This window comes from Saccopteryx bilineata, chromosome 3 (assembly GCF_036850765.1).
Source record: "Saccopteryx bilineata isolate mSacBil1 chromosome 3, mSacBil1_pri_phased_curated, whole genome shotgun sequence".
Lineage (NCBI taxonomy): Eukaryota > Metazoa > Chordata > Mammalia > Chiroptera > Emballonuridae > Saccopteryx > Saccopteryx bilineata.
In genome coordinates, this window is record NC_089492.1 from 161,018,999 (window position 1) to 161,041,760 (window position 22,762).

Below are 22,762 nucleotides of genomic sequence, written 5' to 3' on the forward strand. Positions count from 1 at the left end.
GGAGATTATATTGGTTCTGCCTTCTGGGATGCTAGTAAACTAGACCCATAGACCCATCCTAACTCAGTTTTTCAGAGGTTCCCCTCCAAACAACACTTACAGGAAGTAAGCAAAGAGTTAACTTCTACCTCGATCTTATTTCTGTTTCCTTTTTTCCCCCCCTACACCTCCATACCTGGCCGCACAAAAATTGGAGTGGCTTAAATTGTGGAACTCAACTCAGCATGTCATTCTGCTTATATAAAAATGTGGTATTTCTCGGCCCTGGCCGGTTGGCTCAGTGGTAGAGCGTCGGCCTAGCATGCGGAAGACCCAGGTTCGATTCCTGGCCAGGGCACACAGGAGAAGCGCCCATTTGCTTCTCCACCCCTCCGCCGCACCTTCCTCTCTGTCTCTCTCTTCCCCTCCCGCAGCCAAGGCTCCATTGGAGCAAAAATGGCCCAGGCGCTGGGGATGGCTCTGTGGCCAGCAGCATCGCCCCATGGTGGGCGTGCCGGGTGGATCCCGGTCGGGCGCATGCGGGAGTCTGTCTGACTGTCTCTCCCTGTTTCCAGCTTCAGAAAAATGCAAAAAAAAAAAAAAAAAAAAAAAAAAAAAGTGGTATTTCTCTTTTGTTTCTGCTGTTTTCCAACTAATGGTGTTTCTGAAATAAATTTTTTCAACGATTGTTCATGAAAATTTTAAAAAATTAAAAAAAATAAACAACCCCCCCCCCCCAAACACCCCCATTCTTCTAATGATTCATGCTGGTGACAGCTAAGCAGACTCTGATTAACCCTTTAAGTAGTGAGTTTTTTTCATGCTTGCTGACCCCTGGGGGTGAGTTTTTTTTTTTCAAAAAATGAAATTAGTTCCAGTTACAGCTTTATTAACCATGTTTGTTTGATAACCAATTTATGGAATCAAGAAGAAAGTACATTTGTCTTTTTTTAATGTTGCCTTACACATTTTTAAAATAAAAATTTTTGTTATGATCATACTCTGGATGGTCAGGAGGCATGAGGACGTACATGAACATTTGTACTACTCAAAGGGTATTATCTCAATCTATTTTTCTGAAGTCAGTGATGATACTGGCAAGCAAATATACTAACTGAGGCATTATATCCTTTGTTCATCCCAAACCCGAGGAAAGCATTAAAGTCTTCTATGATCTGCATAACTCTTGAAGAAGGCGTATCAGTTAACACAGTATTATCTCAACAAAGAGAAAATTCTGTGTTCAAAGTGACTTAACCAAGGGATTCAGCTAGTTAAAAACACAGCCTATCTCTTTTGACTGAGCCAACAGACTTTTGCTACAAAAATGATGAGAGAAAAGCTGAAGACAAAGAAGATGAAAGGGCAAATATTTAGAGATGGTGTACAGGCCCTGGCCGGTTGGCTCAGTGGTAGAGCGTCGGCCTGGCGTGCAGGAGTCTCAGGTTTGATTCCCGTCCAGAGCACACAGGAGAAGCGCCCATCTGCTTCTCCACCCCTCCCCCGCTCCTTCCTCTCTGTCTCTCTCTTCCCCTCCCGCAACCGAGGCTCCATTGGAGCAAAGTTGGCCCAGGAGCTGAGGATGGCTCCATGGCCTTGCCTCAGGCGCTAAAATGGCTCTGGTTGCGGCAGAGCAACGCCCCAGATGGGCAGAGCATCGCCCCCTGGTGGGCATGCCAGGTGGATCCTGGTAGGGCGCATGCGGGATTCTGTTTGACTGCCTTCCCGTTTCCAACTTCAGAAAAATACACAAAAAAAACAAATAAACAGACAAAAAAACCCTAAAAATAGAGATGGTGTACAAGGCTGGAGTTGGGAGTCAACAAACACTACTGCAAAAGCCCAACTTGTAAATGCACCAGTGAAGTCCTCTTTATTTATTTTTTTTATTTATTTTTTTTATTTATTTTTTATTATTTATTTTTTTTATTTATTTACTTTTTTTCCATTTTTCTGAAGCTGGAAACAGGGAGAGACAGTCAGACAGACTCCCGCATGCGCCCTACCGGGATCCACCCGGCACGCCCACCAGGGGCAAAGCTCTGCCCACCAGGGGGCGATGCTCTGCCCATCCTGGGCGTTGCCATGTTGCGACCAGAGCCACTCTAGCGCCTGGGGCAGAGGCCACAGAGCCATCCCCAGCGCCCGGGCCATCTTTGCTCCAATGGAGCCTTGGCTGCGGGAGGGGACGAGAGAGACAGAGAGGAAAGCGCGGCGGAGGGGTGGAGAAGCAAATGGGCGCTTCTCCTGTGTGCCCTGGCCGGGAATCGAACCCGGGTCCTCCGCACGCTAGGCCGACGCTCTACTGCTGAGCCAACCGGCCAGGGCGAAGTCCTCTTTAGATTAGGCCTCAGTGCTCACTGTCCAATACTGTAGCCCCTAGTCACATGTATTTAAATGTGAATTAATTAAAACAATAAAATTTTAAATTCAGTCCCTCAGTTGTTCTATTGCAACTCAGTTTTCATATGCTCAATAGTCACATGTGGACAGTGGTTACTATAGAGACAGCAGAGAGAGAACATGTCCTTTACCATATAAAGTTCTATTGGGTAATACTTCTCTAGAGCCTTGACTGAGCAATCTATACGTTACCTGGAGGGTTGAGCTGGGCTGGATGTTCAACAAGATTTGTGATTCCAAAATAATCTTCTCTCTTGGGATTTTGCTCTGTACTAAAATTGGAGGAAGATGGGAAAACAGGATATGGGGGTAGAGATAATTTCAAGAGAGGGAGTCTCAAAACACAATGAAAAACTCACTCTTTATAGTGCACTCAAGCACTTTTTAGTACCTGCATGTCTATAATATGTAATTATATTACACATATAACTTTCAGATGAAAAAACTGGGTCCATTATGGTTAGATGCACTCTCCACACTAGTTATTTTCAACTTTTTTTCTACTCTAACACTCCTGAAGGATACCACATTCTCTCAGAAGTAACAGTAATTCCCTAGGACAGTGGTCAACAAAGGGTAAGGAAAGGTTGAGATAGTCTCCTAAAGCCATGAATCAGAATTATAAAGTAGATATAATTAATGCTCTCCAAATGTTTCTTTTTAAATTTTACTTTTAAGTTTAATTTATTACGGTGAAATTGGTAAGATTATATAGGTATCGCCTGACCAGGTGGTGGTGCAGTGGGTAGAGTGTCGGACTGGGATGCGGAGGACCCAGGTTCGAGACTCCAAGGTCGCCAGCTTGAGCGCGGGCTCAACTGGTTTGAGCAAAGTTCACCAGCTTGGACCCAAGCTCGCTGGCTCGAGCAAGGGGTTACTTGGTTTGCTGTAGCCCCACGGTCAAGGCACATATGAGAAAGCAATCAATGAACAACTAAGGCAGGGGTTGGGAACCTATGGCTCTTTTGATGCTGCATCTGGCTCGCAGACAAATCTCTAATAAAAAAAATAATAATGTTAAAAATATAAAACAATTTCATGTATTATAACCCATTCATTTGCTACCGCTCATGTTCATGGTTGCAGGTGGCTGGAGCAAATCACAGCTGTCCTCTGGGACACCACCAAATTTTTATTGGATAATGCGTAACATACACGAGTCATTGTATGGCTCTCATAGAATTACATTTTAAAATACGTGGCGTTCATGGCTCTCTTAGTCAAAAAGGTTACCAACACCTGAACTAAGGTGTTGCAATGAAAAACTAATGATTGAGCCTGACCAGACGGTGGCGCAGTAAATACAGCGTTGGACTGGGATGTGGAGGAACCAGGTTCAAGACCCCGAGGTCGCCAGCTTGAGCGCAAGCTCATCTGGCTTGAGCAAAAAGCTCACTAGCTTGGACCCAGGGTTGCTGGCTTGAGCAAGGGGTTACTCATTCTGCTGAAGGCCCACAGTCAAGGCACATATGAGAAAGCAATCAATGAACAACTAAGGTGTCACACAAAAAACTGATGATTGATGCTTCTCATCTCTCTTCGTTCCTGTCTGTCTGTCCGTATCTATCCCTCTCTCTGACTCTCTCTCTGTCCCTGTAAAAAAAACAAAAACACAAAAAAAACTAATGATTGATGCTTCTCATCTCTCTCCTTTCCTGTCTGTCTGTCCCTATCTATCCCTCTCTGTGTTAAAAAAAAAAAGGATTATAAAGGTTTCAACTGTCCATCTCTACAATATATGATCTACATCAGGGGTCCCCAAACTACAGCCCGCGGGCCACATGTATCCAGCCCCCCGCCGCACACCCAGAAGGGGCACCTCTTTCATTGGTGGTCAGTGAGAGGAGCATAGTTCCCATTGAAATACTGGTCAGTTTGTTGACTTAAGTTTACTTGTTCTCTATTTTAAATATTGTATTCGTTCCCATTTTGTTTTTTTACTTTAAAATAAGATATGTGTAGTGTACATAGGGATTTGTTCATAGTTTTTTTATAGTCCAGCCCTCCAACGGTCTGAGGGACAGTGAACTGGCCCCCTGTGTAAAAAGTTTGGGGACCCCTGATCTACATATTGCTCTATTCTGCACTGGATCTTTAAGAAACATAACCACCTATTATAGGCAACAAAAAAAATGTAAGAAAACAAATATGCTAAAAACAGTAACAATGAGTAACAAAAGCAAGTAATTTACAGATCTGTTCTTTTAGATTATTTGTGCCCATTCCTGCCTCCATTAACACAAAAAACTAACACATACAACATATTCTTTGGACGTATATGAACTTGTATGTAGTTATTTCTCTTAGATTTTAAAATTTTACTTAACGCATAAGTATCCTCTTTCCCACTAAAACTAATGAATTAACCAATAAACTCACAGGTCAAATCCATTGGGGATGATATAAGAGTCCCACCACTCAATCTCAGGAATGTCTCCTTCCTTTAACTCCTTCTTAGGAGCAATGAGGGCCAGCCTAGTTGAAGTATGGATGCCTGTTTTTCGAGCTGCCTGTGAGATCTCTGCCTGCAACTTTTCCAGTTGAGCCTAAAGACAAGAAAAACCAAGACAGAAAGATAAACTGAAGTCACAGAAAACATGGAAGTGGTAGAATTCCCAAATTATGCAACATTTTTAATTTTTTTAAAATTTTAATTAATTTATTTATTTTTACAGAGACAGAGAGAGAGTCAGAGAGAGGGATAGACAGGGACAGACAGACAGGAATGGAGAGAGATGAGAAGCATCAATCATTAGTTTTTCGTTGTGACACCTCTCACACATTGACTGCTCTCATATGTGCCTTAACTGGGGGCTACAGCAGGCTGAGTGACCCCTTGCTCGAGCCAGAGACCTCGGGGTCTCAAACCTGGGTCCTCGGTATCCCAGTCTAACACTCTATCCACTGCGCCACCGCCTGGTCAGGCTGCAACATTTTTTTAGAAGATTTTACTTATTAATTTTAGAGGGGAGAGAAAGAGAGATAATTGGGGGAGGAACAGGAAGCATCAACTCCCATATGTGCGTTGAGGAGGCAAGCCCAGGGTTTTGTTTTTTTTTTTTTTAATTTTTGTTTTACTTTTGTTAATTTTTAGAGAGAGTGAGAGAGAGGGAGGGAGGGAGGGAGAGAGAGAGAGAGAGAGAGAAGGGGGAGGGAGGAGCAGGAAGCATCAAATCCCGTATGTGCCTTGACCAGGCAAGCCCAGGGTTTAGAACCAGCGACCTCAGCATTCCAGGTCGACGCTTTATCACTGCGCCACCACAGGTCAGAATTCCCCAATTATAACATACTCCTTTGTTGAACTCTTTACACCAGTGGTTTTCAATCTTTTTACACTTGGGGACTGGTGAAAATAGGAGAACTATTTCAGGGACCTCGAAGGCATAAAACACCTTGAGCGTAAGCAAATTCAACTAAGATCATTGGGTCTATAATCCTCATCCAACAGCAGGATGGTTAGTCTTTTGCAGACCGGCATGAAATTTCTGGCAGATCAGTCTACAGACCAGCAGTTGAAAAACTCTGCTTTACACCTAATGTAACTAGTTCATAATTTCTGAAAGTTTAGAAAAAAAGAGCCATTCTACTCTATTTTATCCTTCACTTAATTGATTTATATATACTGCACCCTCATCACTACCTCTTCACCCCACAGTGCATGCCTGCAGCAAATATGCAGAAATGAAATTTTATGAAAACCTCATTCAGAGAAGATGAACATCAGAAGGTAAAAAGCAGTGAATATAGTCAATTCAACTCTCCAGGTATGTGGATTGTCTGCAGCGAATTTTAACACCAGGATAGCTTTCCTCACAAAAACCAACATTAGCTGGGCACTGGCAGGTTGGCTCAGTGGTAGAGCATCGGCGTGGCGTGCAGGAGTCCAGGGTTCGATTCCCAGCCAGGGCACACAGGAGAAGCGCCCATCTGCTTCTCTACCCCTCCCTCTCTCCTTCCTCTCTGTCTCTCTCTTCCCCTCCTGCAGCCGAGGCTCCACTGGAGCAAAGTTGGCCTGGGCGCTGGGGATGGCTCTATGGCCTCTGCCTCAGGCGCTAGAATGGCTCTGGTCGCAACAGAGTAATGCCCCCATATGGGCAGAGCATCGCTCCCTGGTGGGCATGCCAGGTGGATCCCGGTCGGGCACATGCGGGAGTCTGTCTGACTGCCTCCCCATTTCCAACTTCAGAAAAAAAATAAAAAAATAAAAAAAAACAAAAAACAAGAAAAAACAACAACAAAAAACCAACATTAGCAACAAAGAGTTCTGAATTGTTTCCCTCCACTGCTACTGGAATGTGGAGAATATTCAAACTCAATTTTATTTCTACCTAAGCAGACTATAATTAAGACAAATCAGATAAAAATCAGAGAACTGGCCCTGGCCGGTTGGCTCAGTGGTAGAGCGTCGGCCTGGCGTGCAGAAGTCCCGGGTTCAATTCCTGGCCAGGGCACACAGGAGAAGCACCCATCTGCTTCTCCACCCCTCCCCCCCTCCTTCCTCTCTGTCTCTCTCTTCCCCTCCCGCAGCCAAGGCTCCACTGGAGCAAAGATGGCCCAGGCGCTGGGGATGGCTCCTTGGCCTCTGCCCCAGGCGCTAGAGTGGCTCTGGTCCTGACAGAGCGACGCCCCGGAGGGGCAGAGCATCGCCCCCTGGTGGGCAGAGCTTTGCCCCTGGTGGGCGTGCCGGGTGGATCCCGGTCTCCCGATCGGGTGCATGCGGGAGTCTGTCTGACTGTCTTTCCCCGTTTCCAGCTTCAGGGGAAAAAAAAAAAAAAAAAAAATCAGAGAACTGAATTGAAAGTATTTTGGAATTATATCCAATTTCTTTTTTCACCTTCCTAACATCTTTGAAGTTCTAGGTTATATTCTAAGCCAAATACCTTTGTCCGTAATCGCTGGGCAATCTTCTCAAATTTGCCCTTGTCGTGAAACTTGAAAGTGCGTCTCTGCCGCTGGGAAGGGGCAATTGAAACTCGAGGGTCAAAAAAGGTATTGGACTCCATGTCTTCCGATGGCTTTTCTTTAAGCTGCTGCTTGAACTGTTCCCTCTTCACAGCACGAATATTGGCCTTCAGAGTAGGCATGCGGTGTGTCAGCTCAATCTCCTTGCCTGTTGCATCTACAGTGCGACCTTGCTCATCAAGAATCAGTGGTGTAGGTTTAGTTTGATCTTTTAACTCTACCTTCCTAAAAGCCCACAAAAAATAAATTGCACATGAAATAAGGCAAACAAAACAAACAAGAAATGAAAGAAATAAAAACCCAGCAACCAGCGTAACAAATTCTAGGGAACATAAATCCACAGGTAAATAGTACACCATCTTGATTGGAAACACCAAACTGGATATTAGAGTATAATCAGATGAAAAAAACTGATAAATTATACTGATATGAATTTGCAATCCTACCTTTCTTTACTCCTAAATTCTTGAATCAGATAAGGGATTAGTAGGTGCTAAAAATAAAGTCTATCATCTTTACCCAGTTGTAGAGAACTCTCAGATACAGTCTCATATAATGTGGTTTAATAGTTATAGCTCTGAGTCAAGAACCAGGAGACCTGATTCTATTTCTAGCTTCAATAATCTTAACCTCAGTCCTAACAATTATAAGATTATAAACTTTGCAAGGAAGCCAAGAGAATAAATCAGTTGGTATTTATTGAGCACATGTAAGAAATATGTAACTATGTAAGGAATAACTTAAGCTCCTTGGAAGAAGAGGAACAATAACATTCAAAGGTACTTATTGCTTCTCAAGCTTCAGAAACACAGGGTTCCATTAAGTAGATACTCACGGGGGAGCAATGCCCATAGCATGAAGATTGGCCAGGCCCACCATGTTGGCATTGCCAATGAGACCTGGCTTCAGTGCCAGCTGGGCTTGGATGCGGGCTTGTAGTTCAGCTGCTTTCCTTGCCTTCTCAATGGCATCATTCATGAAAGTGGCAGCCTGGGAGGGCTGAATAGTGTTACCAATTGGAAGTCGATCTGGTTGGGAGGACGGAGTCTTTGGCTATGAAATAGAGAAAAAGAAATTAGAATTAGATGGATTAGGCAGGCACGTGCGTGTGCACGCACACCCATCCCCACGCACACAGTGGAATATGCAGTCATTTCTGGACTCTCATTTGAATGGATAACAAGAAATCCTGTGCTAAAGATTCTTTTTTTCAAAATAATCTAAATACAATACCTGAGGTGTAGGAGGGCTGATGAAGCTCAGTTGTTTTTTCCTCTCCTCAATTTGTCGTGTTGCTGCCTCCATCATCTGTTTGATCTGCTCTCGGGGGTGGGGGAAAGTTGAAAAACTGTTAATGTCTCTTCTTTAATTCTCCCATACAGGTTCCTAAATCCAAAGGGCTTTCTGAATGACCTCATTATATTCTGCTTGTATCATAGGCTAGAAAATTTAGTAAAGATAAACCTATACAGCTGAAAGTGGAATTTTTCAACCCATCATCTCAAGGTAATACTGCATGTTAGGTGGTAACACAGCTTGATGACCAAGACTCTGGAGTCAGAAAAACCTGAGCTTGAATCTCAACTATGCCACTTAATGCCTGTGTGACCTTGGACATCGTATTTAGTCCCTAAACCTCCAAGAGTCTACAAGGGGTAAAAATAGTAATATCTACCTTACCAGGGCTATTGTGAGCATTTAAATAACACATGCAGAACTCCTAACAGAACCCACACAAATCATTTGCCCCCCCCCCCATTTTTTGGGTATTTTTCTAAAGTTGGAAACTGGGAGGCATTCAGACAGATTCCTGCATGCGCCCGACCGGGATCCACCCGGCATGCCCACCAGGGGGTGATGCTCTGCCCATGTGGGGTGTTGCTCTGTTGCAACCAGAGCCATTCTAGTGCCTGAGGCAGAGGCCATGGAGCCATCCTCAGCGCCCGGGCCAACTTTGCTCCAATGGAGCCTTGGCTGCGGGAGGGGAAGAGAGAGACAGAGAGGAAGGAGAGGGGGAGAGGGGGAGAAGCAGATGGGCGCTTCTCCTGTGAGCCCTGGCCAGGAATCGAACCCGGGACTCCTGTAGGCCAGGCCGATGCTCTACCACTGAGCAAACTGGCCAGGGCCTGCCCCTCCTTTTTTATTTATTGATTTTAGATAGAGGAGAGAGAGAGAGAGAGAGAGAGAGAGAGAGAGAGAGAGAAAGGTAGTAGGAAAGGAATGGGAAGCATCAATTTGTAGTTATTACTTCTTGTGTGTGTCTTGACCGGGCAAGCCCAGGGTTTTCAACTGTCGACTTCAGCATTCCAGGTTTACCCACTCTGCCACCACAGGACAGGCTGCTACCCACTTTTAAATCATGTTATTGGTCCCCTTCATTGGGTAACCAGAGACAACAATACAAAGACCTGTTTTATAGTCTCTGTAAACACCTTCTCCTGTTCTACAGAAGTTCAGGATGATAAGCTTTAAGCATAAAATCAAATAACTCTCCTTGAATTTTTCAAAAGGACTGATGTCAGGGAGCTCCAATATTTTTTACATTTATTTTTAACATTTTTGGAGATGATATATTTATATAGTTCAATAATTAAAAAAGTACAAAAGGGTATAATGTAAATTCTTCCACCCCAATTCTCTACAAAAAAACATTATCAGGGCCCTGGCCGGTTGGCTCAGTAGTAGAGCGTCGGCCTGGCGTGCAGGAGTCCCGGGTTCGATTCCCGGCCAGGGCACACAAGAGAAGCGCCCATCTGCTTCTCCACCCCTCCCCCTCTCCTTCCTCTCTGTCTCTCTCTTTCCCTCCCGCAGCCAAGGCTCCATTGGAGCAGTGTTTGCCCTGGTGCTGAGGATGGCTCCATGGCCTCTGCCTCAGGCGCTAGAGTGGCTCTGGTTGCAACAAAGCAACACCTCAGATGGGCAGAGCATCGCCCCCTGGTGGGCATGCCGGTGGATCCCGGTCAAGCGCATGCAGGAGTCTGTCTGACTGCCTCCCCGTTTCCAACTTCAGAAAAATACCAAAAAAAACAAACAAATAAAAAACATTATCACGGGTTTGATTCCCGGCCAGGGCACACAGGAGAAGCGCCCATTTGCTTCTCCACCCCTCCGCCGCGCTTTCCCTCTCTGTCTCTCTTTTCCCCTCCCGCAGCCAAGGCTCCATTGGAGCAAAGATGGCCCGGGCGCTGGGGATGGCTCTGTGGCCTCTGCCCCAGGCGCTAGAGTGGCTCTGGTCCTAACATGGCGACGCCAAGGATGGGCAGAGCATCGCCCCCTGGTGGGCAGAGCGTAGCCCCTGGTGGGCGTGCCGGGTGGATCCCGGTCGGGCGCATGCGGGAGTCTGTCTGACTGTCTCCCTGTTTCCAGCTTCAGAAAAATGGAAAAAAAAAACAAAAAAACATTATCAGTTTCTTTCCTTTCAGAAATATCATATAAGCAAACCCACCCGCCCAGCCATATATATAAGTACATTCTATTCCTCTCCAAGAAAGTTTAAATGGCACAAGAAAGTTACTACTTATGCAGTATCAAAATTGCTTAAAATAACACAGATAATTCCTATTAAAAAAAATCAAAGTCAACTTGAAATTATTTAAGTTTATTATACCTTCCCTGCATTATATTTGGAAATCTTCCTCTGCCTTGAAGCTGAGCTCTGATTTCATAATTTTCTAAGTGACCCAATGAGGTAGATAATTGGGCAAATGAAGTATGCAACACCTTGTTAGTTACATAATAGGTGCTCAGTAAATGTCATTTTATTAACCTACAACCAGAATACTCCTGGTTAACCCAAGTAATGATGAAACATGAAACAGGAAATCAAAGGTCCCCAATACTAAACACTAATTTATTTCTAACTCACAAGAAATATGAACCCATGCAAGTCTTGCTTCAATTCACAAAACCACTGTTTCCAGTTCCTAATTGCTAACCTGGAGCTTAGTTAGCATGCCAGGGCTCTCTGAGGGAGGCCCAGGGATCACTTCTGGCTCCTCTTCTACCTCCTCAAAACGGGGTATCCGTCGCTTCTTTACTCCTGATGATTCCTTGGAGATCTCAGAGTCATCACCAAACACTTCCTAAGGGAACCCAAGATGAAAGAAGAGTTGTATCCCTGCCCATGGGAGAAGAGAAGAATCATCCTAGTTCCTATCAGCATTTTGTGGTATTCCCACAGTCTTCTAGACCCTCTACCAAATGGACCATCTCACCCAACTTCATCCTTCTCCCACTCCAGTCAAGCAAATTTCATCCCCATGTCCTTATAAATGGCCCATCTCAAAGTCTTTGCAAATGCTAATGCTCACATGTGTAATGATCTCCCTCAACTTTTCCACATCCCTGTTCTAAATCCTACCTAAACCTCACTTCCTCTAGGAAGTTTTCCTCATTAATAATCTCATCCCACTGTTGTTTCACCTCCTCTTAACACTTAACAGTTTTGTTCGTACTATGTAAAATTAGGTTCTGCTTGCCAAGTGTTAAGTCTTTCAATGTTAGTATTTTCTCCCAACTAGAGTATAAGTTCTTCTGGACAGGGACTTTCTCTTTCTTTTTCAGTATTCCCCAGTAATAATTTGTTCTTATCAAACAATGGGAACTTAAATGTGTCGACTAATTTGTAAGGCGAATTTAACATGACCAAGAGTGGCCAACTGGAAGGGACAATGGGAAAAAGCAAATGTACACACCGGTGGTAGGCTTTGGGTGACATCCCCTCTTCACTAGGAGGGCTCGTGTTTTGCAAGGACATATCCTCGGCCAGGGGCGAGCGCTTCCTGGAACTCCTACAGTTCAAGAGAAAGGACTCTCCCATAATATATTGTGTGGGATAGGGACTTGAATGGACTAAAATGGGACCCGTATCCCAGGGCTATCTAAATTCCTACTTCAAGAAACCATTTTTATTAATCCCACCCAACCTCAGCATTCCCTCAGCACTTACACAATAGCATGCCCTATCATAACTAATCTTCATTCTACAGATCTGTGTATATACTGTGGATCAAACATTCCCCTTTAAAATTCAACAAAAGTCTACAGTCAACCCAAAAATTTACATGAAAGTGCTACACAGATTTTATCATTTGTGACTTTATTTTGTTGTACTTCCTCCACCCCAACCCTTAAGTTGCAAATTCCTTTACCTGGAAGACTATCTCTTTTTCCTCTGATCACCTTCCAATGCCCTAAACACAGTGGTTCCATAACCTAGCCAGGGACCAAGAAGACACTGCTATTCACCATTTGTGCCTCAGGAAAAGAAATAGGAAGCCACGGTATCAAAAGCATTTTGGAAGTTTTGATGGGAGTCACAGAAAAGATTTTTAAAAAAGAGACAGAGAAAAGAGAGAAAAGAGATAAAGATCATCTACTTGATACTGCAAATACCCAGAGGCCATGACCAATTAGCAATAGAATAGAAAGTGAAGTAGGTAACAGAGTAACCATGGTCTTTTTCTGTACGCTACTTATGGGGCCAGATGACAAGCATAAGCTACATACAAAAATGGCAGGCTTTCCAGACATATAGTAAATACTAACTGTTGTCAGGTATGCCATCTACAGTCCATTACAGAGAAACCCCTATAAAGGAGCAACAACGAGATCCACATCTCAGGTAGCGGTGGAGTCACATTCTGAAGCGATCTATTAGGCATCAAATAAATCAAAGCATAAAATCTTAGATCAGTGAATCTATAGATAGTAGTAAAGGGAAAAAGACACAGGGAAACATGAGAACCAAAACTATCTATGCAAAAGGACAAAACTACCAATTGTTTTCTTGGAATATTTCAACTTATTAACTTAAGTAGTTCATAAGATGGTGGTAATACAAGATCACCCCTCTGCTTTAAGGTCTAAGTACCTCTCTTGAATATTAGATATTCTAATAGTGGATATCAAAGTGTGAACCCGGTAAGCTCAGCAACTTTGTTACCATTCAAAATACTCCTGAGTTATCAGATAGTTAACTGTAACCTACCTTTAGCTCTCGTTTTCTGCTCCTGTCACTGCTAGACTTGGAATGTCTAGAGCTTCGGCCTTCCTCCACAGCCTCAAATAATTTGTCCACAAATCGGAGAGTAGAATCATCAAGAAAAGGTTTTAGATGGTCTGAGAGAAAAATAGAGGTGGCAGGGTTGAAAAGTAAGAGTACTTTACTTTAGTCTAATACCAGGCATATAACGGACATCAATACTGGAAATTTATCCCTAGGTGGAGGGAAATGCTTCCTTAAGTTCTTTGTAGAACTCCCCAAAATTTCTTACACTGAACGATTTCACCCTATGAGGTAAAAACATAGTTATAATATTTTAGAGTAGGAAGTAGCATAGTCAGAGCAATCTATTTAAGTTGAGCATCAAACTTTAGGATGAAAAATCTCCCTAACTCTTCTCAAATAGCATGTTGTAGGAGACAACCATTAACAAAATCTACCTCCTTCAACTTTTTCATGTATTTAATGACTTCTGCATGTGTAGATGTCAACCTGAATCTGAATGTACCCACTTCACTTTAGCATATTTACTAAGTAAATTTAACTTAAGTAATTCAGTACAGTGCTCAAAGGAAGTCAGACTGTGATTCAAAATATGTCACAAAAAGAGAAAAAAAAGGAAAATTATTTGAGGAATTTTCATTATAATGCAAGAAAAAATAAAATGTAGCCTGACCTTTTTGGGGAAGTTCAGGTTTGGGTCACTTATATGTTAAGCCATAAGATCCAGAAAGATACATACCAGCTGCCTTCTTCTTGTCCATGCCCTTCCCCACACAGTTCAGTGCTGCTGTGACCACTGTGGGTTCCGAGAAACCCAGTACCCTCTTCACTGTCTTCTCTATCCATGGTTTTAGCTCATCTAGCTCCCTTTTAGACAGTGCCATTCTTCAGAAAAAGGAGAGTAGCTCAAATGGGATTCAATCCTACACCTAAGAAGAAATCAGGAAGACTTAAGTTAGAGTATATAGGAAAAGACTAGTGATTCCAGGTAATGGTTAGTTAGCACATCAGGAATGCCTTTCCCACCCCTATTCACAATCCTTAGGCAAGTTCCTCCACTTCATTTCAAGCCACATAAAGCCACATACCTTTCCTAAAACCCTGACTTCATAGCAGAAAGAACTATATTCCAGTTGATTTTTAACCCTAACTTGGTATCAGTGGGTCAATGAAATCTGTAGGGCAAACGAACCCTGGAATAATCTAGTCTGAGAAATGAATTCTAGCTTCTTTTTTGACCCTGTTGTATCAACAAGGACTGGCAAATTTATAAAAACAAGACTGCAAAAAGTCCACCCAGAGGCCAACTTTTCTATTCCTCCTACTTCTAAGTAGGTATTCTTTTTCTTTTAAATTTTTTTTATTTATTCATTTTATTTTATTTTTTTTGTATTTTTTTTTTCTGAAGCTGGAAATGGGGAGAGACAGTCAGACAGACTCCCACTTGCGCCCGACTGGGATCCACCCAGCACGCCCACCAGGGGGCGATGCTCTGCTCCTCCTGGGCGTCGCTCTGCCACGACCAGAGCCACTCTAGCGCCTGGGGCAGAGGCCAAGAAGCCATCCCCAGCGCCCGGGCCATCTTTGCTCCAATGGAGCCTTGGCTGCGGGAGGGGTAGAGAGAGACAGAGAGGAAGGAGGGGAGGGGAGTGGAGAAGCAAATGGGCGCTTCTCCTATGTGCCCTGGCCGGGAATCGAACCCGGGTCCCCCGCACACCAGGCCGACGTTCTACCGCTGAGCCAACTGGCCAGGGCCTATTTATTCATTTTAGAGAGGAGAGGGAGAGACAGGAGAGACAGAGAGAGAGAAGGGGGGGGAGGAGCTGGAAGCATCAACTCCCATATGTGCCTTGACCAGGCAAGCCCAGGGTTTCGAACAGGCGACCTCAGCACTTCCAGGTCGAGGCTTCATCCTACTGCACCACCACAGGTCAGCCTAAGTAGGTATTCTTTAACTCAGCTCTGACCTATAGGATTTTTTTCTTTTAAGAGATGTAAATAAGGGAGGGCTTATCCAGGTCAGATATCCTATATTCAAGCTCATAACCCATAAGATTGTTTATCACATTTCTCTGAAGTCATATTAATCCCAATGAGAATTCTGTATCCAGAGAATTTTCTCTCGTGTTCTACAGGGTCTGTCAGTTCACTTGAGTAATACCTCAGCTCAGAAAAGAATACCTTCATTTTGGGTGTTCTCTCTCTTTGCCTTTTCACCTTTATTCTCCAACATTTTAGCTTAGCAGAGAACACACTATCATAAAGGACTATTTACAACAAATTCTTAATTTATTTAATGCAAGTTAGTATAATCCTTAAACATTATTTGTGTTTACATTTTGATAACCTAAATCTCAAAACTCCTCATGGGCATAAAGAAAATTTTATTTCCCTCACAATCCCTAAAAGACAATAAATGATACTGACCTCAATTTCCAAGCTAACTTCTTTCCAAGCTAACTTCCTCCCAGCAGCACCACATATCAAGGTCTTATCTGGGAATCAATCTTACAAGACCTTTTTTTTTTTTTAACAGAGACAGAGAGAGAGGGGGATAGACAGGGACAGACAGACAGGAACGGAGAGAGATGAGAAGCATCAATCATTACTTTTTCGTTGCAACACCTTAGTTGTTCATTGATTGCTTTCTCAAATGTGCCTTGACCGTGGGACTACAGCAGACAGAGTGACCCCCTGCTCAGGCCAGCGACCATGGGGTCATATCTATGATCCCACACTCAAGCCAGCGACCCTGTGCTCAAGCTGGTGAGCCTGTGCTCAAGCCAGCGACCTTGGAGTTTCGAACGTGGGTCCTCTGTGCCCCAGTCTGACGCTCTCTCCACTGCACCACCACCTGGTGAGGCCATTGGTAGATTTCTGTATGTGTACTGACCGGGGACCGAACCCACAATCATGGCGTTTTGGGATCAACCTCTAACCAACTGAGTTACCCAGCCAGGGCCTCTTTCAAGATTTATTTTTTATTTTTTGGTATTTTTCTGAAGTTGGAAACGGGGAAGAGTGTCAGACTCCCGGATGCGCCCAACCGGGATCTACCCGGCTTGCCCACCAGGGGGCGATGCTATGCCCATCTGGGGCGTTGCTCTGTTGCGACCAGAGCCATTCTAGCACTTGAGGCAGAGGCCATGGAGCCATCCTCAGCCCGGGCAAATGCTGCTCCAATGGAGCCTTGGCTGTGGGAGAGGAAGAGAGAGACAGAGAGGAAGGGGGGGTGTGGAGAAGCAGATGGACGCTTCTCCTGTGTGCCCTGGCCAGGAATCGAACCCAGGACTCCTGCACGCCAGGCTGACGCTCTACCACTGAGCCAACCGGCCAGGGCCTCAAGATGTTTTAAGGCATCTTTTCTCCTAAAAGATACACTCCAGTTAACTTTTACTTTCTTGGCAGCTTTAGTCTCTTTAAGATCTGTTGCTATACAGTACCTAATTTTGATATAACCATATGAAGCTAGTAGATTAAAGTCATGAAACTAGAAGTGAAAGATTTTTTGCCTCCGTGACACATTTGAACAGTTCTATGGTGACTCTCTTCACCCATCTTGAGACAGCAGTATAACTTACCAATCGCCACATATTACATGTGCACTGCTCAAAAGAAGCATATTCAGATACCACAGAGAGTGAAGAAAGAGCTCACAATGAACAGCTGCAACACCAAGCTCTACTATTTAGCAGCCTTGGGCAAGTGATTCCTCTGAGCCTCAGTTTATTCTTCATACAAACTGAGGACAACCGCCACACCTGCACTGTACTTAATTCATTCAATAAATAGTTATTGCATAACTACTAAGTTTCAAGCACCATAATGGGTGCTGAGGATACATACAGCAGTGAGCAAAACAGACAAGAATCCTCAGCTTAATGAGGCTTCTCATATCCTAGTACAATTGAATCACAGGCGAGAAAGTGTAAGCAATTTGAAAACCCAAAGCAATGTATGAGGTGCCGCTGTCAGATGTGTACTAACAGATGTTCAACCCAATACCCCATGAAATAAATGTGCAAACTAAATAGGCAGTTAGCAAACATGAAAGTTTCCAACAGTAACTAGCTTTGTCATTAATCAAATGTTGGACAATACCGGCGGGGGGCGAGTGTTTTGGTTTGGAAGGAGAGAAAGGCAGAATGATCTCGGAATGAGCAGGTAGCAGAATCCAACCTTTTGAAGAGTTTCCTTATTCCGTGCTCGTATTCAGTACAACCCGACTCACCCCAAGGCCCCCATTCCTGTCTTTGCTCCCTCCGTCTCGCGACCGGTCCCCACTTCACTGTTCTACCCAAACTTATCTCTGAGCTCGTCTCACCCCGTCCCCTTCCCGCCCCCGCCCTTTTCCTCTCAACAATCTCATTCCAACCCGTTCTCCACGGAACCTTGTTCTTATCTCAGCTGCCTCCCCACAGAACCTTCCGCTTCGGTCCTCCTCGTGCACTGAGCTCTGGCCCCGGGCGCTCCGACCGGAGGATACCCTCCCTGGGCCCGGGACCACTACTCACCTCACAAACTTCAGCCCCTGAGACGGAGTCCGAACGTTACACCGGAACCGGAAACCCGATCGCCCTACGGCCTGCCGTAGCTACCGCCACCGCCGCCTCCACGCCGCGGGCCTCCAACACGTGACGCGGGAGAGCTGAGCTGCTGACTTGCGCAGCCGTAGTAACTACGGTCCCGGCCTCGGAGCGCATGCGTGATGGAGCCCTAAGGTTGCACCACGGAAGTTCCCGCCTACTTGGTTTACCCCAGATATATCTATTAAGTGAATTACTGCAAAGTTAATGTGGCCTGAAGCAGAACTTGGGCTGCTGTAGTATTCCTAGTTTGGAAATTATCTGCGCTCGAGTTATGCTAGAACTAAAAGTGAGGCTAAACGCGGCCTTCCTAATAAAAAGTCAACCCTCCGAAAGACTCGACATCACTAGGATTAGCCACGTCTTCCTTAACCTTTCTCCCTTAGTTAAATTAACATTGGTGCTAGAGACCAACCACCCAGGCTCTGAAGATAGCAGTGCCCCTACCCTGCCTTTTATTGTTTCATTCATTAATTGACGGGACGAATATTTATTGATTACTAGTATGTGCCAGGAATCCTCTGAGATTCAATATTGCTTAACGATTAAGTAAGAACACAGGCTTTAAAGCTGGACTGCTTAGATTCGTATTCCAGTTCTTCCATACATTAGTTGTGACATTAACCCATTTATTAGTGTGACGTTAAGCAAATTACTTAAGCCTTCTATTTCCTCACCTGTAAAAAAAAAAACACCTCATCTCATTGGTCTGCTGGGAAGACAAAAGTGACTCCGGGTAATGCATCTAAAAACAATACTTCTCTCCCTGGCCAGATAGCTGGGTTGGTTGGAGCATCATCCTGATGCACAGAGGTTGTTGGTTGGATTTTCAGGCAGGCTACATACAGAAACAGGTCTCTCTCTCTCACACACACACTTCCTCTCTCTCTCTAAAATCAATAACTTAAATTTAAAAACCAAAACAGGCAGTGGCGCAGTGAATAGAGCGTCGGACTGGGATGTGGATGACCCAGGTTTGAGACCCCAAGGTCACCAGCTTGAGCGCCGGCTCATCTGGTTTGAGCAAAGCTGACCAGCTTGGACCCAAGGTCGCTGGCTCAAACAAGGGTCACTCGGTCTGCTGAAGGCCCACAATCAGGGCTCATATAGGAAGGCAATCAATGAACAACTAAGGTGTCGCAACAAAAAACTGATGATGCCTCTCGTCTCTCTCCGTTCCTGTCTGTCTGTCCCTATCTATCCCTCTCTCTGTAAAAAAAAAAACACAAAAAAATAAAAAAACACCAAAACAGTGCTTCTCACAGAGTATAATAAATCTACATAATATATATATATTATTTTTATTTTTATTTATTTATTTTACAGAGACAGAGAGAGGGTCGGAGAGAGGGATAGATAGGGACAGACAGACAGGAACAGAGAGAGATGAGAAGCATCAATCATCAGTTTTTCATTGCGACACCTTAGTTGTTCATTGATTGCTTTCTCATATGTGCCTTGACCGCGGGCCTTCAGCAGACCGAGTGACCCCTTGCTCAAGTCAGCGACCTTGGGTCCAAGCTGGTGAGCTTTGCTCAAACCAGATGAGACCACTCTCAAGCTGGCAACCTCGAGGTCTCAAACCTGGGTCTTTCCCATCCCAGTCCAATGCTCTATCCACTGCGCCACCACCTGGTCAGTACACAATAGATATTGATATGTCCAATTCCCTACATGAATGTATAATAGCCATCTCTATTGTAGATATTATAATATTGCTTATATCTACTTATATAGACATGACAGTTTACACAATGAAAATTAAACTCTTGATTCTACGCCAGCCCTCTCCCATAAAAAACACCCCAGCTCCCAGTACAGTCTTCCTTGTCTAAGTTAATGGCAAATCTATTCTTACAGTTATGTATGCCAATCTGAGTCATCCTGGACTCCTCTGTTCCATTGGCCCTTCTTTAAATATATATAGAACCCCTTCTGCTTCTCATCATCTCCACTACTACCATTTTTATGCTTAAATTATTTTAGTAGTCTCCTAACTGCTTTCTCTTGCTTCTACTTTGTCATCTTTTAGTGTTGTCACATAAACATAAGTAAATTATCTAGTACTAGTAGTAGTACAGTAGGTACTATAGTGATCATGTTAACACATCAGAAAGGTCAAATTACTCCCCTGCTCAAAACTATTCCCTCTGGCTTTCCATATCACTGAGTAAAATGCCCTCTAAGATGTGTCTCACTCCTTACCTCTGTGATCTTATTTACTGCTACTCTTCTCTTCACTTATTCAGCTCTAGAATCCTGACCCCTTTTTGTTCCTTGGACATGCAAAGAATAATGCCAAGGTCAAGCAAGGCCTTTGCACTTGTTGCTTTCTGCCTGGATTGCTCTTTATCTAGATATCTACATGTTTTGGTCCCTCATCTTCTTCAGATTTTTATTCAAAGTAACTATAAGTGATGACTTTTCTGACCACCCTATTTAATTCCGAAGTGTTGAGGACTGAAAAGCCAACAGGGTTTTTGCAGTTTTGATTTTTGGGGGACCGAGGTGTGGGGAACTGGCTGTAAGCGGATAGTCTACCCAACCTACCACCTCACTTGGTCTGTGAAGTTGCAAAAGGCTGTTAAGCTGTGGTGCTGGATTATTTACACTACCCCCCATGTCCCTTGGAAAGACTGCAGGCAAGTTTCTTCTATCCTTTGTTTTATGTGAAGTTGAGATGTTATGTATGGTGGGGGTTTCTGCATTTGGTAAAATTATTGAGTTGCCTTGGAAATGTGATCGGGGATCTCTGATTTGCTAATGGCCTTACTTTCCCTATAAATAAAGCAAGAAGCAGTTGGTCGTGGAGCACGCTCTGTTCTTGCTAGCAACTTTGCAGAGCCCTCCTGAACCCATCCTTTTGTTCTTCAAGCGTATTTTCTTGATTTTACGCCGTTTCCCACTCAGGACCTGGAATTACTACCCACATTGGTTCGCTGCACTGAAGACTGGTACTCTTGATTCCCCCAATGATTTTTTCTTTTTCCATAGTACTTATCACCACCTATTGTACTAGTACTGGAGAATTTACTTATATTTACTGTTTATCATCTGACTCCCTCTACTATAATATAAACTCCTTAAAAGCAGGAAACATTGTCATTAATATATCTTTGAAATTTTTAATTTACTGATTTTTAGAGAGAGAAGGCAGGAGAAAAGCAGAAACATCAATCTGTTTCTGTATGTGCCCTGACTGGGGATCAAACCAGCAACCATTGTGTATTGCAGGGGTCCCCAAACTACAGCCCCGGCCGCGGGCCACATGCGGCCCCCTGAGGCCATTTATCCAGCTCCTGCTGCACTTCCAGAAGGGGCACTTCTTTCATTGGTGGTCAATGAAAGAAGCACATTGACCATCTCATTAGCCAAAAGCAGGCCCATAGTTCCCAGTGAAATACTGGTCAGTTTCTTGATTTAAATTTACTTGTTTTTTATTTTAAATATTGTATTTGTTCCCGTTTTGGTTTTTTACCTTAAAATAAGATATGTGCAGTGTGCATAGGGATTTGTTCATAGTTTTTTTTATAGTCCGGCCCTCCAACGGTCTGGGGGACAGTGAACTGGCCCCCTGTGTAAAAAGTTTGGGGACCCCTGGTGTATTGGGATGATGCTCTTACTGAGTTACCGAGCCAGGACATCATTAATATATCTTAAATGCCTACAATAGCATCTGGCACAATTAAATAATTTGTTGAAATAAAAAATGAATCTTTTGCCTGACCAGGTGGTGGCATAGTGGATACAGCATCGGACAGGGATTTGGAGGACCCAGGTTCGAGACACTGAGGTTGCCAGCTTGAGCGCGGGCTCATCTAGTTTGAGCAAAAGCTCACCAGCTTGGACCCAGGGTCGCTGGCTCCAGCAAGGGGTTACTCGGTCTGCTGTAACCTCCGGTCAAGGCACATATGAGAAACCAATCAATGAACAACTAAGGTGTCGCAACAAAAAACTAATGATTGATGCTTCTCATTTCTCTCCGTTCCTGTCTGTACCTATCTATCCCTCTCTCTGACTCTCTCCCTCTCTGTATTAAAAAAAATGAATAAATCTTTTCACCTGACCAGTCTTGGTACAGTGGATGGAGAGTTGACCTGTGGCGCTGAGGTGGTCCTGAGATTGCTGGCTTGAGTGCAAAGGTCTCTGGCTTGAGCCCAAGGTTGCTGCCTTGAGCAAGGGGTCACTGGCTCAGCTGTATAAGAAGCAACCAATGAACAACTAAAGGCACACAACTACAAGTTGATGATTTTCATCTCTCTTCCTTTCTGCCTCTCTCTCACTCTTTCACTCGTGTAAAAAAAAAAAAGTCTGTTGAATAGATTAGTGAGTTCCAACTTTGCAGAGTTGTAAGCTTTAAGTTCCTTTAACCTTTTGGTTCAATTCCCCAGAGGGAAATGTGTTTTTTGTTGTTGTTGTTGGGGTTTTTTTTGTATTTTTCTGAAGCTGGAAATGGGGAGAGACAGTCAGACAGACTCCCGACTGGGATCCACCTGGCACGCCCACCAGGGGGCGATGCTCTGCCCCTCCAGGGCGTCGCTCTGTTGCGACCAGAGCCACTCTAGCACCTGGGGCAGAGGCCAAGGAGCCATCCCCAGCGCCCGGGCCATCTTTGCTCCAATGGAGCCTCGCTGCGGGAGGGGAAGAGAGAGACAGAGAAGAAGGAGAGGGGGAGGGGTGGAGAAGCAGATGGGCACTTCTCCTGTGTACCCTGGCCGAGAATCAAACCCGGGACTTCTGCACGCCAGGTCAACGCTCTACCACTGAGCCAAACAGCCAGGCTGGGAAATGTTTTATTAGGAACTAATTTTATCTCCAATATTTG

The 22,762-nt window shown here is 44.2% G+C and overlaps 1 protein-coding gene and 1 non-coding gene across 4 annotated transcripts in view; one reads left to right on the forward strand and one right to left on the reverse strand.

Moving 5' to 3' along the window:
• The window catches only part of PRPF3 (pre-mRNA processing factor 3), a 32,888-nt gene extending 14,913 nt beyond the window's left edge, over positions 1 to 17,975 (reverse strand). For 2 of the 3 annotated variants that reach the window (XM_066268051.1, XM_066268050.1), the window contains exons 1-9: positions 17,866 to 17,975; positions 14,091 to 14,280; positions 13,334 to 13,464; positions 11,280 to 11,426; positions 8,578 to 8,661; positions 8,180 to 8,397; positions 7,263 to 7,569; positions 4,762 to 4,928; positions 2,575 to 2,654 (exon numbers count right to left, since the gene is read on the reverse strand). In XM_066268051.1, the coding sequence (XP_066124148.1) occupies positions 2,575 to 2,654; positions 4,762 to 4,928; positions 7,263 to 7,569; positions 8,180 to 8,397; positions 8,578 to 8,661; positions 11,280 to 11,426; positions 13,334 to 13,464; positions 14,091 to 14,235 (1,279 nt within the window). In that variant the 5' untranslated portion in view covers positions 14,236 to 14,280; positions 17,866 to 17,975. Of the gene's footprint in view, positions 1 to 2,574; positions 2,655 to 4,761; positions 4,929 to 7,262; positions 7,570 to 8,179; positions 8,398 to 8,577; positions 8,662 to 11,279; positions 11,427 to 12,038; positions 12,135 to 13,333; positions 13,465 to 14,090; positions 14,281 to 17,865 lie in introns of those variants that run through there. The other variant, XM_066268052.1, reaches the window with a different exon arrangement.
• Positions 262 to 337, forward strand: TRNAA-AGC (transfer RNA alanine (anticodon AGC)). The gene has a single exon. It is a non-coding gene; the product is annotated as a tRNA-Ala (tRNA).
• Positions 17,976 to 22,762: the final 4,787 nt, after the last annotated feature.